Below are 22,580 nucleotides of genomic sequence, written 5' to 3' on the forward strand. Positions count from 1 at the left end.
TACATATTGACTATGTGCAGGTAAAATTTGGTAAAAGAAAAAAAAATATAAGTACTTTTTATATATGAATACGTAAACAATAAAATATATAATAGGGAAAAGAATCTCACAGCGTCGAGTTTCTACCTAAAAACGCCAATGGGGGAGCAATAACCATAATAATATAATAAAGATTGAAACCAACGATTTCACATTGCTTTACGCGTTTTGGTACCCCTTTATATATGCATTAGGGCCTGTTTCATAATGTCTAAGTAAAGTATTGGATAGCTAATTATCAAATAAATTAACTGCCAAATAGAATTTCCCACAAAACTTAGCACTTTTCTACTAATTAAGCTTATTCGAAGATTGTGAAACGCCAACGATGAGTTTATTCGTCAGATAAGTGGCAAGTAGCTTATTCAGGACTTTACTTTGAACATTATGAAACAGACACTTAAACAAACGTTATGCAAATTGATCTATTTTTTTTGTAAAAAACCTTATTAGTTATTTTGTAAACCCCTGCGGTGGTTGGTACGAAGCCTCGCCGCTAAACACACATTCCTGTTGCATTTCATTGTATCCTTTTATTATATAAGTGTTATATTGTGTCAAAGAGCATTTAAAATAGAGGTGGATTGTCAAAGAAAACTTTGTAGCCTCTTTCGACACATGATTACTTATTATTGCACTGATATGTGTTGAATTTGTTAAATATCAAAAAGTAGCGACAAAGAGTTCTTTGACAATCCATCTCTATTTCAAATCCTCTTTGATTGTGTTGATAAGTGTGCTCTCTACACTCGAAAAGTCGGATTTTGAAGCAAAACAGTAAGAAAATCTTAGCATTTTAAGTTAATTTCCTGCTACCTAAAGGTTGTCTGGAAGAGATCGCTTTTTAGCGATAAGACCGCCTGTTGTTACCTGGTTCTATTTTCCTTTAAAATTCATTTGTAGTTTTACATGTATGTAAAATGTATAATTTTTGGTGCAATAAAGAATATTTACTTACTTAATTACCAAGGAGACCGATTCGAGCTCACCTACAAATTGTGATAATATTTAATCTTATTTTGACATCACTTATAAATTTGTGCGAGTGACTTGCGCTGCGTAATGTTATATTTTAAAACAGATGTTAAAGTTTGTATGCAGCAGGACGCACTTATAAGACCCTACACGCGTCTTTTGAGCGTTGGTGTCAGGCACTATGGAAAATAGTGTTACCGCCCAGAAAACACAGGGCGTTTCCATAGCGTCTGCGTCAACTGAGCTGTGACGCCATTTTCCATAGCGCTGACCAAACGCCAACGCTCAAAAGACGCTAGTGTGGGTGTCTGGCACGTTGAGCTGACTAGAAGCCGACGCTCGGGAGATGCTTAGTGTGGGATCTCTCTAAACGACTGATTTAATGGTGATTTTGAAACTGTTCTGTTTTACTCCAAAATTTTGTGGAAGACGCGAGTGGAAACCAAAACTGCCACGTTACCTGTTTTTACGAACAAATGTGTACTTGTGTAGTAAATCGCCGATGACTGACCACTTTGCAGAGTTCTATACGAAGCTACTATCAGACCATGTTAAACGTCAAACTTTTATGAAATTATGACGTATAAATAACACTTGCGCTGCGGGTGCTATCAAAATCGTAGCCTATTCATGGTTTAACTCCACTACTGCTAATATTTTTGCAATTTCATCCATGACAATTAATTTTATTGCACAAAAAAAAGAAAATTGGGTTATTCATTCGGGTGGGCTTTTTTCTCAGTAGTTACCAGTGGTAAAAGGTGGGAAAAAATTCCTAGTAGTTAACACTGGTAACAACTTGGTGGTAACTAGTGGGAATAACCCAGAAAATTATACAACTAGCCGATTTAATGCCTAATGACAGGTATTTTTTCTTTTCAGCCTACACTATTTAGCGAATGATGGATACAGTGAACTGAGGGCCTAGCCAAGAAGGCAATATTGCAGAAAACGAAACGCCATTGTCTGTGGTCAGTTATTTACGATTTACTTTTAGCTTACTTTCGCTTTAGTTCATTGGTCACCCGCAAAGGGTGCATGACAATAACTGTTTAGTCATTATGTTAGCAACGCCGGTGAAGTAAGTGTGTACTCGTATCTAATACTGCCAATATATTTAGGGTTCTTTAGGTCTATGAATGAATAAAAAAAAATTATTTCAGACTTTTTCAAATCCATATTCTTGTTAGTATTTATTATGGTCTATAGTATGGGGTTCTTCAAAAAAGGAGTGTACAGGTTTTTAAAGGGTCGGCAACGCGCATGTAACACCTGTGGAGTTGCAGGCGTCCATAGGCTGCGGTGACTGCTTACCATCAGTCGGGCCGTATGCTTGTTTGCCACCTTCGTGGTATAAAAAAAACGACCAACACTTCATTTAGTGCAGTTTAGAGGTACCAAGTACTTTCCTTGTTTAACCTTTTCACCGCCACGCCAATGAAGTTATAAAAAAATTGCACGTATACAAACTTGACCAAAACGACTTGGTATGAAGTCGTGGCGTGTGGGGCGCGACATGTACTGACTATATATCAAGTCAATGGCGGCTAAAATGTTAAGATCGTGAAGTTCGCGCTCCTGACCCGTTATTTAAAGTAAAACAATTTTTAAAAATTATGGTGTTTTTTGTGTACAATGTATCGGAAGGCCAAGGGCATTTTTACCAGGGACACTTACCTCATTGTCGAGTAAGGGCCGGTACAGACGTACTGCAACTCGAATGCAACTTGTATGGGAAATGCACAAATTGCAGTCGGGTTGCAGGTCTATACCGCCTCTGAAAATGTTATCTCATTAGTTGTAGACCGAATACTTTTTTGCTGTATTTTTAAAATTGTATTGAATAGGATATTACGTAATCAGTCTTTGTCGATGTTGTCATTGCGTGGGATTTTAGAGAAACATCTTTACAACATCTGTCGTACAGCAGCCTAAACCACGTAGGTTATCTATGATAGGTCTAAACTGGATCTACCGTTGTCTGCACTTAAATCTATAAACTGTAGTGAATATTTTAAGGCATGGTGACGTCTGGTGTATTAAGGTTAGAGGCAGACCGAAATAAGTTGGCAGCGATTTTGATGGACAAGACGGTGCACGTGTTATTTTAAACGCAAAACTTCTATGAAATTATGACGTTTACTTGATTTTTGCGCCGTCTGGGCTATCAAAATCGCCCCAACTTATCTTAGTCTGACTTTAATATACTTGAAATAATTTAATTAAAAAAAACTATTATTTTTGTTGAAATCTTAAAATAATACCTTCTTCCCGAGTTAATGCTGCGTTTCCAGCAGAGATGTGCGAGGGTGCGTAGCGAAAGATGAGTTTTTAAGAACCAATAGAATCACTTTATTTACCTATCTTCGTTCAGCAGAGCTAGAGCTTCGCAGCTTTAGTGGACAATATTTTTTTGGTCCTTACACAAACACAGTCCTAGCGTTGCTACGCATCCTCGCACATCTCTGGTGGACACACAGCCTAAAGAAGGATGTAGTCACGTAGCCTAAGAAAAAATAATAAATTAGAACGTAATTCAGTGTCTGACATGTCGGTTTGTTACTGTATTTTATTTTTGTATTAGCTAGTGAATCGTAGAGATTTCTTCAATAAATGTCGATATTTAACTGCTGAGTTTCTCTTCACACCCAGTCCTAAAGAGTTTTGTTCAAAACTGATTTTGGTAGCACATGTTCATTGAATATTCATTCAATTGACTGAATACACTTATTTTTTTTAAATAAAAAGGAAATAAAAAAATACACAAAGCCAAAAATCAAATAAAAAAGAAAAAAAAATACACTTAAATCAATTTTGATATCGATATATAAATTACTTCAATACTAATACAATACAATACTGTAATAGCGTTGGGTTTGTAGCGCCCGGCGGCGAGTTGGTAGTTTGTTGCAAATATTTTTCCACAATAGGTATTTATTGTACGGCATAGATAAATGCATTACTCGTATTACTATGCGTAACCTAAGTAAGCAATATGTTGTCCGCAAGTAACAGTTGGAGAATTTGGCCTACATTATCCAGCTTTATCGCATGGTCATATTGCCACAATATTTTGCCCTACTTTGGGTAGGTACAGTTAAAAAAAAGGATCAAATTACGCGTCAGAAGTACACACAACAGAGTTTAATTTGGTTTTAGGTATGATAACAACAAGTCGATCTGAAGTTTAGGCATTTAGAGAATGTGACGGTGCTTTGAGAAAACAAAATAGGCATTTTTTTTATTTTTTTTATCATCAACGATAATACAAAAAGTAATATATAGCATAGTGAACAGAAAACATAGCCAATAACAGATCTCCACAAAAGTAGTTTAGTAGTACTTTGTGTGGACATCTGTTATTGGCCATGTTCTCTCGGAAACAAGAGATTACAAAAATAACCGGCCAAGTGCATGTCGGGCCATGCTCAGAGTAGGGTTCCGTAGTTACTCCTCCGTCACAATAAGCTAACCTGGAGCTTCATGTATAGTAGATTGAACAACCAAGGGATGAACAGTGGATGTACGTCTTTTTACTATGAAGCGGAAACTTTTTGCGATAACTCAAAAACAGCTAAACTGATCATATCCGCTATAGTTTTCGTTTAATGTCTTTTTTAAGCTCTACTTCCAAGATTTTTTTCATATTTTTTGGACCTATGGTTTAAAAGTTAGAGGGGGGGGACACATTTTTTTTTTCTTTCGGAGCGTTTTATCTCCGAATATATTCACTTTATCAAAAAATGTTTGTTGAAGACCCCTATTAGTTTTGAGAGACCTTTCCAACGATATTCCACACAGTAGGGTTGAAGCAAAAAAAAATCACCCTCACTTTACGTGTAGGGGAGGTACCCTAAAAAAATTAATTTTTTAGATTTTATTGTACGACTTTCTCGGCTTTATTGATTTATATATCCATTCCAAATTTCAGCTTTCTAGCACTAACGACCACGGAGCAAAACCTCGGACAGACAGACGGACATGGCGAAACTATAAGGGTTCCTAGTTGACTACGGAACCCTAAAAAAGGGAGTAAAAAAGCATTTTATACAAAGTAGATATGACTTGCGTTACGTGTGTGTTTGAATGTGTGTTTTATTTGAGTGCGTGTGTGTGTTAATGTCTAGCAATCTTAGTAAATAGTCTTATGCACCAACAGAATTACTTCATTCACCCTCGCTCTGCGCAGCTCTATCTATTGGTTCTTAACAAACACTTCCCCCGCTACGCTAGCATAGTTCTAGTGGAAACTCAGCCTAAAGTGTGTATATGTAAAATCATTGTATAGGTGACAGCTCAGGTATGAAAGCACATCAAATATTTTTTGTAGGTTAACAATCTGTCAGATTTATATAATATATGAAATTTCTTTATTCATTTTCTTTTCCTTTTGTAAGAATTCGATATGCCATTTCATGTGATGTTGAATAAAAAATTTCTGTCTATGTCTATGTCTATGTTTCCTGAAAGAGCTATGCGTATTTGTATGATTTGATATGACATATTTTATAGGAAAGTAGCTCTTCTTCTTCCTCGCGTTGTCCTGGCATTTGCCACGGCTCAGGGGAGCCTGGGGTCCGCTTGACAACTAATCCCAAGATTTGGCGTAGGCACTAGTTTTTACGAAAGCGACTGCCATCAGACCTTCCAACCCAGAGGATAAACTAGGCCTTGTTAGGATTAGTCCGGTTTCCTCACGATGTTTTCCTTCACCGAAAAGCGACTGGTAAATATCAAATGATATTTCGTACATAAGTTCCGAAAAACTCATTGGTACGAGCCGGGGTTTGAACCCGCGACCTCCGGATTGCAAGTCGCACGCTCTTACCGCTAGGCCACCAGCGCTTATATAGGAAAGTAGCTACTGTATGTATTACACGATTTCTATAGTAATCTAATTGTATTTTTTTTTCTTATTTAATGCATGTTAATTATAAGATGTAATGTTTTGAAAAGATGTGTTCCGCCGAGTTTCTTGCCGGTCCATATTGGGATACCCTCCTCCAATTGAGGGGGGGATTTAAATCTTTTCGGGTCAGAGGTGCAGGGTTAGAGCCGGCGTAGCTTTATTTGACGTTCATAAGCGCATTGTAATATGCCTACTTGAATAATAAACTATCTTTATCTTTAAAGAGTATACAACTAGTAAATAAACTCTAGGTATTCGAGAAGTTGGAACCGCATAGTGTATGCGGTCCTAGCTTCTTGAACATCTAGGGTTTTAATTTAGGATCTGAAAGTCTACTTGTCATTCTAATGGAATACCTCGCTCCGTGTCCTAATTCCTGTTCCCCCAAGGAGCTCCACAGACCTTGCAACAAATTGCATTCGATTTTTGTAACATTGCCGACTAAGTTTTGTTGCATGGTGAGTCCTTAAGAATGAGTTGTATGTTGTGATTGCATACAAACCTGCAGGTGTCTGCAGCATGCAGAATGCAGACAGGTGTGTTAGTGAATGGGTATAAACCCGCAACAGGTGCCGCGGGGGGAGCGCCTGCCATCAGTCGCCGCGCGACCGCCGAGCACGGACGTGCTGCCGCGAGTGAAGTGACTTACGAAAAACTAGTGAAGTGAACAACAGTGATCTTTACTGTGTTATATACTGCTGTTGTATCTACCGCTGTTTATGCACACAGTAAGTAAAGAGTAAACACTTTGCTTAATGTAGTTGTACAACGTTAGGGCTATTAAGGCTTTTGGTACCGTTGTTGAGTGCACGAAACTTGCGGAAAGCGTAGTGGTCAGATTTGCTAAATTGCTTGGAAAAAATGTGGTAGTTAAGTAGTCGTGTAATGATAGTCATGGAGATTGAAGAGATAACGCTAGTGTTGACGTTTTACTGCCTACCTACTTAACTGAACTTTTCTCAAGTTATGTGTAGATGTAGACTGTTATGGTAGCCAGTCTGTCAATGGTAATAACCATATAAAAATAAGGTTTACGAGTAGCTTAGCATGACCCCGGCTTTTTCCCACGGCTCAATTAAGGAGCTCGGCAACCTAATCCCAAGAATTGGCGCACCCAACCACTGTAAACTGAGCTCCTCCGCCGCAACTTTTGAATAAATATGATATGTATGACTCTTAAGAGCAAAGGGGACGGCCGCATCTCCATACAAACGTAGTCCCCATTTTCCTGTCTGGATATTGGAGTTATGAAAAATATTTTTACATAATTTGGTGTTACGTTTGACTTTTTTCGATCTTTCGATTATTGTAAAAATTTGGAGCGAAAAACAGTTTTCATACAAAATATGAAATGAATAGAATAGAATAGAAAAACGTTTATTGCAAAACCATCTACAAACAGCACCACATTAGAAAACAAAAAAAGTAAGAAAGAAGATCTAATACACTAAACAGCTCCTAACTCTTGTAATAATGATAAAAAAATCGAGAAAATCAAACTTAGAGGCATAGCGGTGGTTGATATACAACAAATATTTTCAATAATGTGAATATCCAGAGAGGGAAATGAGGACTACGTTTGTATGAAAAGGCGATTCCGCGCGGTTCCTTCACATTCGTCTTAATAAAAATCCACCTGTGAATAAACTCGGTAACTGTTTTTTCATTGACATATACATATAAAGGACGGCCCTCACGGGCACTAACAATGGTGCTAGTTCAGTGGTACTACTCACGAATTCGAGCCAATCGTGCAGTCTAACGCAACTAGTTGCGACCAACCGCGCGCGTGATGCGAACTCATCAACCAATCGCGTTGCGGCGTTAGACTGCACGACTGGCTCGAATTCGTGTGCGTGACACCGCTGTACTGGCCCCATTCTTATTTCCCGTAAGGCCCGTCCTTGTTTTTTAGCCTGGCAGTAAGTTACTTGACATTATTTGAATACCTACAAAATCCACCTGAAACTCAAGTGCTTACTGAGCCATAAAGGCTCTAGTGGCATCGAGGGCAGTTACCGGCAAAGTGTTCGGTGACATAATGACATTCGTCGTGACACACGAGGACTGCACATTCATTAGCCGAGCAGCCTGTGGTTCAACTGCACTCAGAAGTCGCTCAGTGCCCTGAAGGTTCAATATAATAACGGCTTTCGGGCGTTGTTGAAGCTGCCCCGCTTCTGTAGTGCTTCAACAATGTTTGCGGAGGCGCGCACAGACGGTTTTCACGCCATCATACGCAAAAGAACTGCTTTCGCTAGTGAATAGGATGCGGAGCAGCTCTAACGGCATCCTGAAAATGTTTGTAGGAAAGCCTGATTCTCCCATGTACAAACATATTAATGATCATGGGTAGTTTAATTGCGTGAATTTTAATTTTGAATTTTAATTTAATTTAGTTATTTTATTGTGAATTTTAAGTTAATTTATTTATAATACATATGTGAATTTCAATTTAATTAATTAATTTATTTTTAAATATTAACAATAGATTTTAAGTCACTATGTACCTAACCCCAATGGATCCTACAGTTATCTAAATAAAGAAAGTTATTATTATTAGCATACCATAAGTACTTACCTATATGATACAAGTTAAATAGGGCAGTAAAAAATGATTTTTAATACATATAGGTAATTGGAAACTATAAAGTCTATAGTGGCAGTAACCGGCAAAGTGTTCGGTGACATAATGTCGTTCGTGACACGCGAGGACTGCACATTAGCATACCACAAGTATACAGGGGGGCCATCTCAACGGGACAAGAATCATATATTATAAAGCAGGCAGTGGGTAAATGGCGAAGTGTTCGGCGACACAATGACACGGATGTCACACGAGCATAATCTCAATGGTACAGTGCGAATCTGAGAATCAGAAATTACTATTAGGATAGCTACCTAAATCTGTTCATAGGAAACGGGAGGACGATTTCAGAAACAAAAACCTAATCTGTGTTTTTATACCATAGATGGTAGGTTGTTTACTCAATTACTAACCTATAAACCTACCCAATGTATCTGGTTTTTACCTAGGTACTCTACTAAAATGGTAGTTGGATGGGGCAGATAATACAACAGACTGTGGGCGATAATAAGTTGGCCAAACTAACTGCCGTGGATGGCAAACGTTGGCAATTTACGTTAGTTGTAAATAAAATATATGGTTCTATAAAAATTATTCAAATCTGGTTCCATTCATTCAACTAGCAACATTTACTGACTTACCTGTTTTTATGAATAAAAGTCAAATGAGGGTGGATGAGAAAAATTCTGATTTGACGTTAGTGATTAAGCAAAATTGTTCTCTCGCTGTTTCTTTTAATAAATTTTTGGGTTTTTAAAGTGTAGTTTTAACAGCATCTTTGCTCTAAGATTATGCTATCCATTTCAGTAATAGGTTCTTAAATTAACTTGCGTTTCTTAACAGATTTTACTTGGTTCGATTCCTGTGTGGAAACGATACATTTGAAAATCTTTTAGTAGGTAAGTACATCTGGACCCCCATCATGTATCTGTGTCTCCAAAATAAGTGGTGTTTTCTAAGAATAACAGCTATAATCGCCTTTATTTTATTACTTACTCTCTCAGTTCTCTCTCTCTCTCTCTCTCCAGGCGCGGATACAAGGGGGGGGGGCATAGGGGCAATGGCCCCCCCCCTAAAACCCTGGCTCTCACATTACTAAATTAAGTAAATTTTTTTTACCTTATTTTCTGTGCAAAAATATATGATTTTCTCAAAATGGCCCCCCCCCCGAAGCCAAATCTTGTATCCGCGCCTGTCTCTCTCTGATTCTATCACTGCCCTAATGGGATGGAACATTATGTATACAGTTAATTACCTCATTATACGAAATTTGGTTTAGAGGGGGCAACTCATTTTCCAATACCTAATTCAAAACCCTGGGGTTCCTTTAGACCCGACATTATGATGATGATAACATAGGTATGGTGGGCGCCAATTGTATTTGATTCCCTCACTAACCCGATAAGATGAAATACCCTGTATACCTAAGATCCACAGTTAATTACTTACCTCGTTGCCCGTGTCGGAATCTTTCAGAATGCCGTAAAACGCTACGTGAAGGACAGACGGCCTTTATGCGGGTTTTGCTTCGTTTGCTGTTTACTATTGTTTTACAACAACTCAATGAGCTGCTTTTATTTATCGCTTATCAAGTTATCACTTATTAGACTTGTTAGGGTTCCGTAGCCAAATGGCAAAAACGGAACCCTTATAGATTCGTCACGTCCGTCTGTCTGTCCGATTATGTCACAGCCACTTTTTTCCGAAACTATAAGAGCTATACTGTTCAAACTTGGTAAGTACATAGATGTATTCTATGAACCGCATTAAGATTATTACACAAAAATAGAAAAAAAAAACAATAAATTTTGGGGGTTCCCCATACTTAGAACTGAAACTCAAAAAATATTTTTTCATCAAACCAATACGTGTGGGGTATCTATGGATAGGTCTTTAAAAATGACATTGAGGTTTCTAATATAATTTTTTTCTAAACTGAATAGTTTGCGTGAGAGACACTTCCAAAGTGGTAAAATGTCCCCCCCCCCCCGTAACTTCTAAAATAACAGAATAAAAAATCTAAAAAAAATATATGATATACATTACCATGCAAACTTCCACCGAAAATTGGTTTGAACGAGATCTAGTAAGTAGTTTTTTTAATACGTTATAAATGGTACGGAACCCTTAATTTAAGTTACAGTAGAATGTATACTACTGCAATTGAGGTGGTAAACGAACAATATGTAGGTACAGGTACCTGAAGAAGACACGGTAGAGTTCATAAATAAATATGTATACATATTTATGAACTCGACTGTAACAGATAGCCATATTAGCCATACGAACGACAATATTATAAAACCAAAAATATCTATCAAAATAAATACATATATCGTTGCAAAATGAAATAGATGTCGGTTTCAAATGTCGTCGTAAACAACAGGGCGTGCCGGGCGTATGATGGACGGAGTAATCCACGTGATAAAGCACCCGTCACTTTTTGACACCGCGCGATGGAATAAGACGGAGATTGCCGGCTGTGATGCCTGTGTAGGGTTGCCATGCGTTATAATTTCCCTGACAAGTCAGGATTTTTGGTCCTATGTCAGGTTCGGGCGAGTTTCAGGATTTTTTGGAAACCTTTACTAGAAACTAACTAAAACGTTATCGTGGTGCGTAAGGAGGCTAGGGGCAAAAGGAGGGTCGTTTGGAAAAATTGTATGTCTGCGTATAGGAAATGTCAGGATTTTTAGGGCAATGTCCGGACTTTTGACAGGATATTCATTTTTTTACATATCAACCCTATATACCTGTGAATCCTGTGATAGCCCACTGTGGTGTGAGATAACTTACGTACGTTTTTATTTTGTCTCCAATTAATATAGACGTAGTATTAACTATATTCTTATATCTAGGTTTATAAATACGCAGTTATCAATTCTTTTTGTTGCAGCTGCTAGCGGTAGTGCGATGCGGCGCCCGCGGCGCGCGCACACGGCGCGGGTGATCTGCGGCGCGCCGGCGTCATGAGGAAGTTCATGCGCACGCGCAGCGCCGCGCCCGCTCCCCTTCCACCGGCGGCGCCGTACCCGCCCGTCAACGGGCTGAACGGCCACACCAAGACCAACGGCCACGCCAGTAAGTATATCTGTGCACACGGGCAGCTTCCACCTCCACCGCCGTACACCAACGGACATAGCAACTCCAACAGCCACGCCAGTGAGTACAGCTATGCGCGCGCGCCTCTCCCGCCGCCGACGCTGTACGCCGCCAACGGGCTGAACCACAGCAAACCCAACGGCCACCCCCGTCAGCTGTCATGCGCACGGGCAGCCCCCACCTCCAACCGCCGTACACCAAACCACACAGCAAGACCAACGGCCATGCCAGTAAGTATAGCATCATGCGCTAGCGCTGCTCCCGCCTCCGACGACGTACGCCGCCAACGGCCACGCCAGTCAGTACGGCTCAGTGCGGCTGCCGTCCCACTGAGGCGGAGATGAGTGAAGATGACTTTTTGATTGTGTTCCAGAGGAGTGGAGAAGTAAATCAATGCTATTGGTTGATTCTTGCCAAAACCAAACCAGTACCGAGCGATGAGCAGAGATGAGAAGAGACGTGCGTGAATTAACCAACGGCATTGGTTGCAATCCTGGCTCCATTCATCTCCGCCTTAGTTAAAAGGCAGACTTCGCTGTAACTTTTATTAAACGCTGCGTAAATTAAGCAGACAAGCAATAGAAATAGAAGAGCTATAGTCCCGTTTTACTTTAAGTAATAAGTGAAGATTGGATTACTTTTAATCAATAAGCATATGAAGTTCTTCATTGCCAGCCCTACATGCCTTTGAATATTCGATCAACTTTCACACTTTCCATAACCTTACCGAAAATTCAAACAGTAACGTAAGATCGCAAAAGGCGATGCGATCAGCATGCTCCATATTATTATCTCACGCGGATCGCAGTGAAAGCGCCGAAACCGCCGAAACCGAGAGTGCGGGAACCATTGTTAGATCTCTGATAAGTCGATCGAGCGGGGTTTATGACTGTTACATGGACGTCGATGTTAACTGCCAGTCATATTATAAGAACATGGAGTATTATGTATCCAACGCGCCTTTCAAATCAACAGTGTCTCAGGTAATTTGCGATCTTTTGGACTCGCTAAACTGCATCTAAAGAAGGCCGGATGCACTAAATTATCCGTCAGAGTTTTTCAAAACGTTTGCTTTTAAATTAGTGGTCGATTATGCTTGAAGAAATGATAGTCCGTCAGGATGTTCAGGCTGATGTCCGGACTTTTGTCAGGATATTCCATTTTTTCATCTGGTAACCCTAATTGTAACAGAGCCACACTTTGTCGTTCGCCATGTCTATGTAGACATGTTTGTAAACGGACTATAGGTAATAGTGTTTTGTTGCTATAGTCACATCTATATTTGACAAATTAGACAATTACCTTACAATAAGTCAGCATAGCACTCAAGTAGGTACTCAAGCCAGCGTGCTTCAAGTTCAACAATAAACATTTGGACAGGAATGCGTGTTCTGAAGCCCGCCTGAACGGTGATAAAATAACACTAACATTAAGACTGTGGTTTCGAGTCATTTGCGACATAAGTACCTAATGTCGTGTGTGGTCTGAACGTAAAAACTTGCGCTGCCGGGTGCGCGCACGCAGCGCTGCAGCGCCGCTAATTGTGGTCGTTAGCGGATCTATGTAATAGATAGGAACCTACCTCCAGCTAATGCAGATAGATTTTCTTGTTTATACACTAGTATAATTACAGTTTGTGTAGTTTCTTTTGATTCATTTTTAGAAAAGATAAACTAGATAGAGATATATCTATGTTGGTACTCGTATTACGGTTAAAAGCGTATACTCGTAGTATTTGAGAAATTGGAACGGGAACCAGTGGAACCATCGAGGCCGGGTGGCATAGCTGCAGCCATGATGTTAAAGCCGGTTTGACCCCTTGGCTCGAGCACCGGAGGTCGCTTTTACTATATGACATCTACATATTTCAGTTTCTAAATTAGGTACCATTATCTCTTATTTTGAGAAAGTTATGACATTTGATACTATGCGAAAAGATGCAAAAGTCGTGGCCTGAATAAGAATAGTGAATCGTGAGTAGAAAGGTCTTCTTACCTATTGTTTTATTAAAGTCGCAGAAGTTTCGCTATTTCGTAAATTTTGCTTTTTCGCCTTCCAGTCGGTTCATGTAATAAAAAGGTCTCTCGTTCCATTTTAATGTTTAACCCCCGACGCAAGAAGACAGATGTTTGACGCCAATGTCAGTCTGTCTGTGGCATCGTAGCTCTCCAACGGATGGACGGATTTGGATGCATCTTTCTACGTGAAAGCTAGTTCCTTGCGGTGGTTCTTAAATCTAGCTATGTTTGATAGGAATAAAGAGTATCATCTCTTTTCCAAAATGAGTAATGCAATTGTTTATGTTAAAACTTATGTGTATAGGTGAAATGTTGTTTTTCGGAATAAAAACAAGTGTGCCGACAATATGAAAAAGCGGCCAAGTGCGAGTCGGACTCGCCCATGAAGGGTTCCGTACCATTTATGACGTATTAAAAAAACTACTTACTAGATCTCGTTAAAACCAATTTTCGATGGAAGTTTGCAGGGTAATGTATATCATATATTTTTTTTTTTTTTTCATTCTGTTATTTTAGAAGTTACAGGGGGGGGGGACACAATTCTTAGTTAATTGTGTCTTAATGCGGTTCATAGAATACATCTACTTACCAAGTTTGAACAGTATAGCTCTTATAGTTTCGGAAAAAAGTGGCTGTGACATAATCGGACAGACAGACGGACATGAGTGACATGAGGAATCTATAAGGGTTCCGTTTTTTGCCATTTGGCTACGGAACCCTAAAAAGGGATTTCAAAACTGGACATCATGCCTAATTTCAATTTCTTTAAAAGACAACAATGGCCCATAATGGTTAAAAAAAACTAAGAGTTAGTGGAACAAAAATATAAAGCCAAACAGCACCTGTAACGCTATAGCCACTCATATAATTTTTAGTCTCCAGGATATAAAAACAGAGCTTTGCTACCTACATCCGTCGCTTGCGAACTTCACAATAAGCGGATATAATGTAAGTCGGCGACCCGACTTCCGGCAAAGCTAAGCCGAATACGCATTTACCTAGTAGACAACTTAGGTAAAGCCCGACCAGAAATATATGATCATTGTCAAGAGGGCGCTGTTATTCCCATGTATAGGGTGACAGTTCAGTATGAAAAATTTAGTTCCAAATACATAATTAAGTTTCGCGATATCGAGTATATTTTCAAAGATTTACGGTTCTCGATGGTGTCGTACTATCAGTAAAAAAAACTGGTCCAGTGCGAGTTCGGATTACTCGCGCACCGAGGGTTCCTCACAAACTTTGAATGATCTCTTGTAACTATAAGGCCAAAGGCTGTTGATCAGATGTACCTAAACTAATCATAATTGTGTACAGCGCCATCTATCGGTAAATTGTCTAACTAATTTGCGCGATGTACCTAATGCACGTATGTTGGTTTATCGTGGATCTTTATCATGTGAACCGATTTCAAAAATTGTTCTTTTATTTGAAAAAAGGTGTCCTTAATATAATCTCATAGCAATTTCCAGTGTAATAAACACAATTATAGTTGTTTAAATTGCAAACTGAATTCGGAAATGTTATTTGTTAATCAAAAATAAGTTACCTAGATAGAGGTCTGATTATATTTTTCCTGTAAAATTTATAGTAATGTTAATATTATGTAAACATTTCATAATTTTTCATCGGTAAACTTCGGAGATAAGGGAGGGGGGATGGTATTTTTTTTCACATTTTCCTCCATAAATCAATTTATTTCCACTACGAAAAAATAATAAAAAAATGTTTTGGAATGGTCAATTTGAGCTCTTTCAAAAGATACCCCATTTGACCTAGTCACTAGTGAAATTTTGCCTCCTCTTCAAATTAGGCATTTCCCATAGTAATTAAAAATAAAATAACAAAATTATACTTTCAATGTGTCTGGGTTAGCGTTGTTCATAACTATTCCAATTTCAAATCGATGGCTTAAGTGGTTCTCGAGATATTTAGCGTTGTGACAGACACACAGAGTCGCACCATAAGGGTTCCTTTTGTACATTTGCTTTGATAAACGACTGATAGATTTTTTCAAAATATCTTGGGATCTGCTCAACATTGGTACGGGTATATTCCTGATCATTTCCATCAACTCTACAGCATGGTGTAGTTTCCATATTCTCTTCACCGGCGTATCTTTTCATCCATTTAAATATTAGATACTTTAAATGTTCTAGTTCATCTATGTCTGAAGTTTTATTTTTATTAAACTCTAAATATTTTTGTCTTTCAACTATATCACTGGCTAAGTCACGAACTATTACTTGTCTAAAATCTGTATCTTCTGCTTTTAATATTGATAAATCTGAAAGCCATTGGTCTATCCGCTCAGCAAGTTTTTTTTATATCGAATTAAAATTTTCTCGATATTCCTGTCCATGATCGAGCCAATACTGTGTTGAGACATTTTTGTGCCTGATGTTTTAGAAATATAATTTCTTGACAAATTTTGAACCATAAAAACAGTTAATGGCTGTGTGCTGAAATTCGTTGCTTGTCTTTTAGTAAGCTTTTTTCTAAGTTTCTCCGTTTGTTGAGGAGCATGAAGAAAAGCTTCTTCTGCCGCGAGCTTAGTGGTAGGTATTATGAAGTGTATTAGCTATTTCTTCAAATCCAATGTTATTATTTAAGCAAAACCCTAATATCAATCACAATACAAGTAAAAAGTAATATATTATCAATATACAAAAATATAGAGAGATGTGATTTTATTAATTGAACGAAGCGTTAGTGGAGGTTCACTTTTTGTAGTTTTTGACTCGGGCAATCTGTTTTCGTATATCCGGATGTTCTCCTCTACGGTCGCAATTCTCAACCGATTCTCGTGAAATTTTGTGAGCAGGTTCAGTAGTTAGATTGTTCTGTCGTTTCTGTTTTGGAAAATGTTCAAAATGGTGGAAATTGGCATAAAATAACTTAAGATTAGACTAATATTATTAGTCCACGAACTGTCAAGTCGAATGGGTTACCACGGCAACACACTAATAATATTACACTAATACCGTACCAGAAATGGGCCCCTGCATGTTACGTATATTGATAAAGGCCGAGGCACGGCTACCATACCTACCGCTGTACCTACTGACGGAAGGAACACATCCGCTTTCCACCGGGAAACACGTGTTAACCTTAGTATTATAAGTTAATCATATAATTTAGATTAAGGTACTAACGTTGAAAATGAGTGCCTCATTTCGCCGTTAAACGCAAGTTTGGCGAACCTAACACAAGTTTAAAATGTACCATACTATTTGTGATAATAATAAAAAAAAAAACTGGCGACAACGTATAGCTAATATGACATTGTTTAAAGTCTAGAGAAGGAAGCACGGAATTTTGTGCGAGGAAGCAACCACATCGCTCACAAATAGGATATCTATTCCAACGCAATGAAAATGATAGGTATAGAGACTTATAGAGGTATTATATTTACTTTAAAGTAACGATCTGCCTCAAACCAAAACGGGACTTTACTCGAATCGCGTGCATTTACCTATATATTTTTTAAATGTGAAATTATTTGACATACTTATTCTGTATTACGTGCACTTACCTTTTTAAAAAATGTCTTACCTTTTTAAACTTGCCGTGACGTTTCAAAGGGTAAAATTATTCTTGGACGCCCGCAGCACAACAAAGCGGAAAACGGCACACGATTCTATTTTACGTTTTAAATAATTCAATGAAAATGTTTTTAAGTAGGTATTCTATCTTATATCTGTTAAGAAATTTTATACCCAGGTCCATAAGTCCTATAAGTACAGTCAGCTAAGAAAGTGGTTTACCATTTTCGACTCTATTACTTGACAAATAGATTCTAAAAGTGGTAAACCACTTTCTTACTGACTGTACCTTAAAATTTATAGAGTCAGATCAAGGTAACTCTTTGATAGCAGAGAAAGTGCAAGTGTTATTTTAAACGTCATACTTTTATAGAAGTTACCGGGTTAGATTGGTCTGACTCTAGACTAGGGTTGCCATAAGTGTGGGGACTCTGACCGGGACTTTTAAAGAAAATCCCGAAATTTGTTGACACTGTTGACGTAAATTCGTGAAACGTGAACGGACAAGTGTCAGCGCTTACGTCGTTCTATCCACGTACGATTAGCCTAGCTAGTTAGTCGCGTTTATTGTAGGTATATTACACGGAAAAAAAAATCTGGTTGTTGTAACGAGAATTCGGTAGACCCTACAATTTTTATCGTACTATATGTGACAACTCTACAGATAGTAAACTCAACTATTCTCTTCTCGTAAAAGTTATATGGTATGGGTAAGTATGTTACATAGTAAGCAGTAGGGCTTAAATTGTTAACAGTGCTGGATGTGTATTGTTGAAATAACTACAGCCTTTTGTATCCGTTACCAATAATATGTTGTGGTATATACTATATTGCTTGGTAGTAACCACTATGTTACTTTGTAGTATCTACCATGTTACTTGGTAGTAAGCACTATGTTACTTGGTATTAACCACTATGTTACTTTGTAGTATCTACTATGTTACTTTGTAGTATCTACTACGTAACTTTGTAGTATCAACTACGTAACTTTGTAGTATCTACTACGTAACTTTGTAGTATCTACTGTATTACTTATCCCTTGGCATCTGCACAATAAATGAAATGCCTGATTATACTACTTCCCAAAACTGCTGTAAACTGTACTTATTGTTTGAATTAAAAAACAGAAACAACTTTTTCGACTTCTTTCGAAAACGTTGATTTTTTAAATAAAAACATAAAACTACTTAATAGCACTTTTTCATGGGAAGTAGTAATATCTGGCATTTCATTTATTATATATTGTGCAGAGGCTGGGGACAAGTCGTGTCAGTCGTAAGTTGCAATCAAATTGTGAAATATTATAAGTAGACATAATTATGTACATATATTAATTATTATGCGTTATAATAAATGCGATGTAGTTCTATATTAACTGTAGACTATTTTCTATACAATATTAATTTTATGTTATGAAAAGCTTAAAAATGTAGTCACCTTAACCTATTTCACAATTTGAACAAAACTGTACCCCTAGTGTAAATAATTTCGATTTCGAAACGTCACGTACGCGTTTGCGTTAAGTCTCATTTTGTATGGGTTTTTGAACAGCGCGCCAAGCGGGACGTTTTGGAAAGTCAAAAACCTCATACAAAATGACACTAAACGCAAACGCGTACGTCACGTTTCGCTGTCGAAAATATTTACACTAGGGGTACAGTACCCCTAGTGTAACTTTGATCGACATCATAACGTGACGAACGCGTTTGCGTTAAGTCTCATTTTGTATAGGATTTTGAGGTTCCAAAACGTCCCGCTTGGCGCGCTCTTCCTAAATCCAATACAAAATGAGACTAAACGCAAACGCGTACGTCAAGTTTCAAAATCGAATTTAGTTACACTAGGGGTACAGGTTCCTAAAGTTGGGAAACGTCTAGTTAAAAAAAAACTTCAAATGAAATCAATCATTATTTTATATTAATAGGCAACAAAACTGATTGTGAGTCACATTTATAGAAAAAAGGTTTTACATTGTACAGTTGCCATCAAATATATCGGAGCGGCCAAGGTACCTATAAATATCTGGACGTGCACTATATCGCTTTGACAATAAAGACGTTGTTTTGTGATCAACTTGGCCGCTCCGATATATCTGTTGGCGACTGTAATATAATATAACACCTCACTTGTCAACTGTTCGATTTCGTTGGTAAGGTCCTTTACTGGTGGTAGTTTAATTGATGTGTTGACGCTACTGTCAGAAGGGGATCCATCTTGACTGCTTTGGAAGTTGGTAATATCCTTTATTGGTGGTACGTTTCTGTGTTTCTCACTCAACACATCGACAATAATGTCCGATTTGCTCCCCTAAAAAAACACAAGTTAATTAGCCCTTCGTATAAAAAACATATTTACATGAACCCTTTCATACCTAACCGTAATGTACCTAGGGAACTCACGGATCTTAGGTCGTTTTGTATAAAGATAGCATTGTTACGTTCATAAAATAATTCCAAGAATCTTTATTTATTTATTTAATCTTTATTGCACAATACATGAAGGTACAAATGGCGGACTTAATGCCTTAAGGCATTCTCTACCAGTCAACCAATCTTTGATCTATACTGTTTAAAAAAATTCACCACTCCACCTCGGAACGTGCTTTATCCCTTAGAAAGCGGAGGAGAAAAACGCATTTTATCCGCATGATGTGGGGAAAGTAAGTCTTGACTTGTTTCTTTACATTATCTGGTAGGATGGACTTTAAAGAGATGATTTTGAATTATATAATTTTGAAAGCATGAATTTGGCTTAAATTTTTAATATTTTATAACTTGTATTTTTCGCGGTGGCGCGGTGAAAAATGTTGTATTATATACTCGGCAGTAAAATTTGTTCCTGAGTTATGGTTGTTTTCTATGTATTTAAGTATTTATTTAGGCATATCTATCTATTATAGATAGATTAATAAGTGCTGGTGGCCTGGCGGTAAGACATCAAACTTTCAATCTGGAGGTCTTGGGTTCAAACCCCGACTCGTACCAATGAGTTTTCATTTGATATTTACCAGTCGCTTTTCAGTGACGGAAAACATCGTGAGGAAACCTGACCTAATCCCAACAAGTCCTAGTTTCCTGTCTGGGTTGGACGATCAGATGGCAGTCACTTTCGTAAAAATAGTGCCTACACCAATTACTGGGATTAGGTTGCCGAGCGGACCCCAGCCTCAATAGAACTATGGCAAAAGTCCGAGACAAACGCTAATCGGCCTCCGTGGGGTGAGGTAATTCAGATTGGGGCGGGCATAGCATGGCCATTCCGTATGAAATACTATTATTTATTCTGTGCTGTGGGACTAGGTCTGTTTGTGTAAGACTGTCCCATAATAATTATTTATTTCAATAATGCAACGTCATATTATTAAATTATCTAAATATTGAAGCAGATAGGTACCTGACTGAGACTAAGAGAGAAATCATCATCATCATCATTTGATTTTTCCAAAGATTTAAGTTGCTTATGAATGTGGCTCTGTCTCCAATTGGTTTAATTAGTTCTTGTATCATTCCCTGATCCAATATGTTGAATGTTTTGAGGGTGATCTTATTTTCTGTAAATACAAACAAAACTTAACCCTTTCTTTCTTTTAAGCTTTTGGAAAGTACGTGAATATAAATATATAAATAAGGAAAACTGACACATATGGACGAAAACTACCCTACCTCTGCAACGGCAACGGTGCCGATGCGGTAGATTTGACAAGGTGCTGGGAATATTACTTACTACCCAGTAGGACTAGTAGGAGGCATATTATTATACCTACTAGCTGTTGCCCACGACTTAATCTACGTGGAATAAGTCATTTCTCATACAAACTTCCACTCCCTTAAATCACGATTTCTGGAATAAAAACTATCCTATTTCCTTCCCCGGGACTCAAACTATCTCCATACCAAATGTCATCTAAATCGGTTCAGCGTTAAAGCGTGAAGTAACAGACAAACAGACACACTGGGCCATATTATAACTTTAAAACACGTTTAGACACGATAACGACAAACAACTGAATCAGAAATATCAGAACTTGCTTGAAAATTATTCACATGTAACTCCAATAGGTACATACAACCTCAATATCGGTTGATTGATTTTTGTTGCGTGTTGGAGTATGTTTGCAGTGCCGGATTAACCATTAAGCAAAATAAGCACTTGCTTAGGGCACCACGTCTAGGGGGGCACCAAAATCATAGGAAAAAAAAACGCGCAGGCTGCATCAGCATCGCATTCGTAGTGTAGTACTTATGTACACGAAACTTTTTGATACGTGTGCAAGTACCCATCTAATAACGAAGGGTCGTAAGAGAGTGAGTACACGTAAGCACATCTCCAACCTTACGCGGAGGCCATCAAAGCTCATGGCCAAAAAATCTTACCGTCGGGCTTGTGGCCAACCGATTTTCTCGACGTAGATTACCGATTTTGTAGCGTTTTTTGGTCTCTTGCACACCAGATGTGTCGGCCAGGCCGAGTTGCTGCAGAGCCGCGATCCTGCGACCTAATTGTCAAAGTGTAATAAAGGGCCCTGCGTAGGCCGAAAAACAAAAGCATCTTATCTAGTTGCGCTTTCGAGTTAAGGCAAAGGCCGAGCAGTAGGAGGACCGTGATTACATAGGTTCGATTTCAAGCCACTCTTTTGCAGTTCGGCGTTAGGTCTTATGCGACGACAGGCCTTCTACTTTATGCAAACTGCCCCACTTTCGCTTGGCCATGGATCCAAATCCATGCTGTCCTCTTTCGCAGCTGGGCTGCCTTGCTCACACCTCGCCATTAGTTGTATTATATGATAACGCGCCGCGATCTGACGCTGCGGACGTCCAGCTATTCATACCTCGCCATTGGTCAAATTCAAGCCTTGCTTTCTTCCAGCTCGACCTTTGGCCTCATCCGTAAGCGCTGATCGAACGCTCCGCGCATTCAGCCTTAGACTTTGCCTTTAAAAACACCTTCACGATTTAGGCCAATCAAATTAGATCCAAAAAAATATTTTGAGGAATTAATTCCCAGCAAGCTGGAAATTGTTTTAATACATTTATTTGGTCCTAAATGCGTGAAATCCCAGTTTGCTCTATCCCATATTATATTTTCCTTTGGATTGCCAAACCACTCGATGTAGAACAGGGGTGGCCACAGGTCGATCGCGACTGTTAGTCCAGTCGAGCGTGGCAAGGCAAAAAATATAAATACGTAGACCAGTTTCATTTAAGGTTTCACGAAATACCAATTATGTAGATCGCACAGGGTTTCGGTAAACAGGAGATCTTGGGTCTAATCAAGTTGGCCACCCCTGATGTAGAAGGAACCCACTATCAATTACAATAGCACTTGGTGGATCAGACACTGGTAAGAAAGCGTTTTCGGATTATTAACATGATTTTACCAAAAATAAAAAATGTCGACCTAATTTA

The 22,580-nt window shown here is 38.4% G+C and overlaps 1 protein-coding gene across 3 annotated transcripts in view; it reads left to right on the top strand.

Annotated features, from left to right (window-relative positions):
- The first annotated feature begins 6,475 nt into the window (after positions 1-6,475).
- LOC133526192 (calpain-A-like) overlaps positions 6,476-22,580 on the top strand; it is a 76,651-nt gene continuing 60,546 nt past the window's right edge. The window contains exons 1-2 of one of the 3 annotated variants that reach the window (XM_061862700.1): positions 6,476-6,651; positions 11,407-11,591. In XM_061862700.1, the coding sequence (XP_061718684.1) occupies positions 11,480-11,591 (112 nt within the window). In that variant the 5' untranslated portion in view covers positions 6,476-6,651; positions 11,407-11,479. The remainder of the gene's footprint in view (positions 6,652-11,406; positions 11,592-22,580) is intronic. The other 2 variants (XM_061862699.1, XM_061862701.1) reach the window with 2 other exon arrangements.

This window comes from Cydia pomonella, chromosome 16 (genome assembly GCF_033807575.1).
Source record: "Cydia pomonella isolate Wapato2018A chromosome 16, ilCydPomo1, whole genome shotgun sequence".
Taxonomy (NCBI): Eukaryota; Metazoa; Arthropoda; class Insecta; order Lepidoptera; family Tortricidae; genus Cydia; species Cydia pomonella.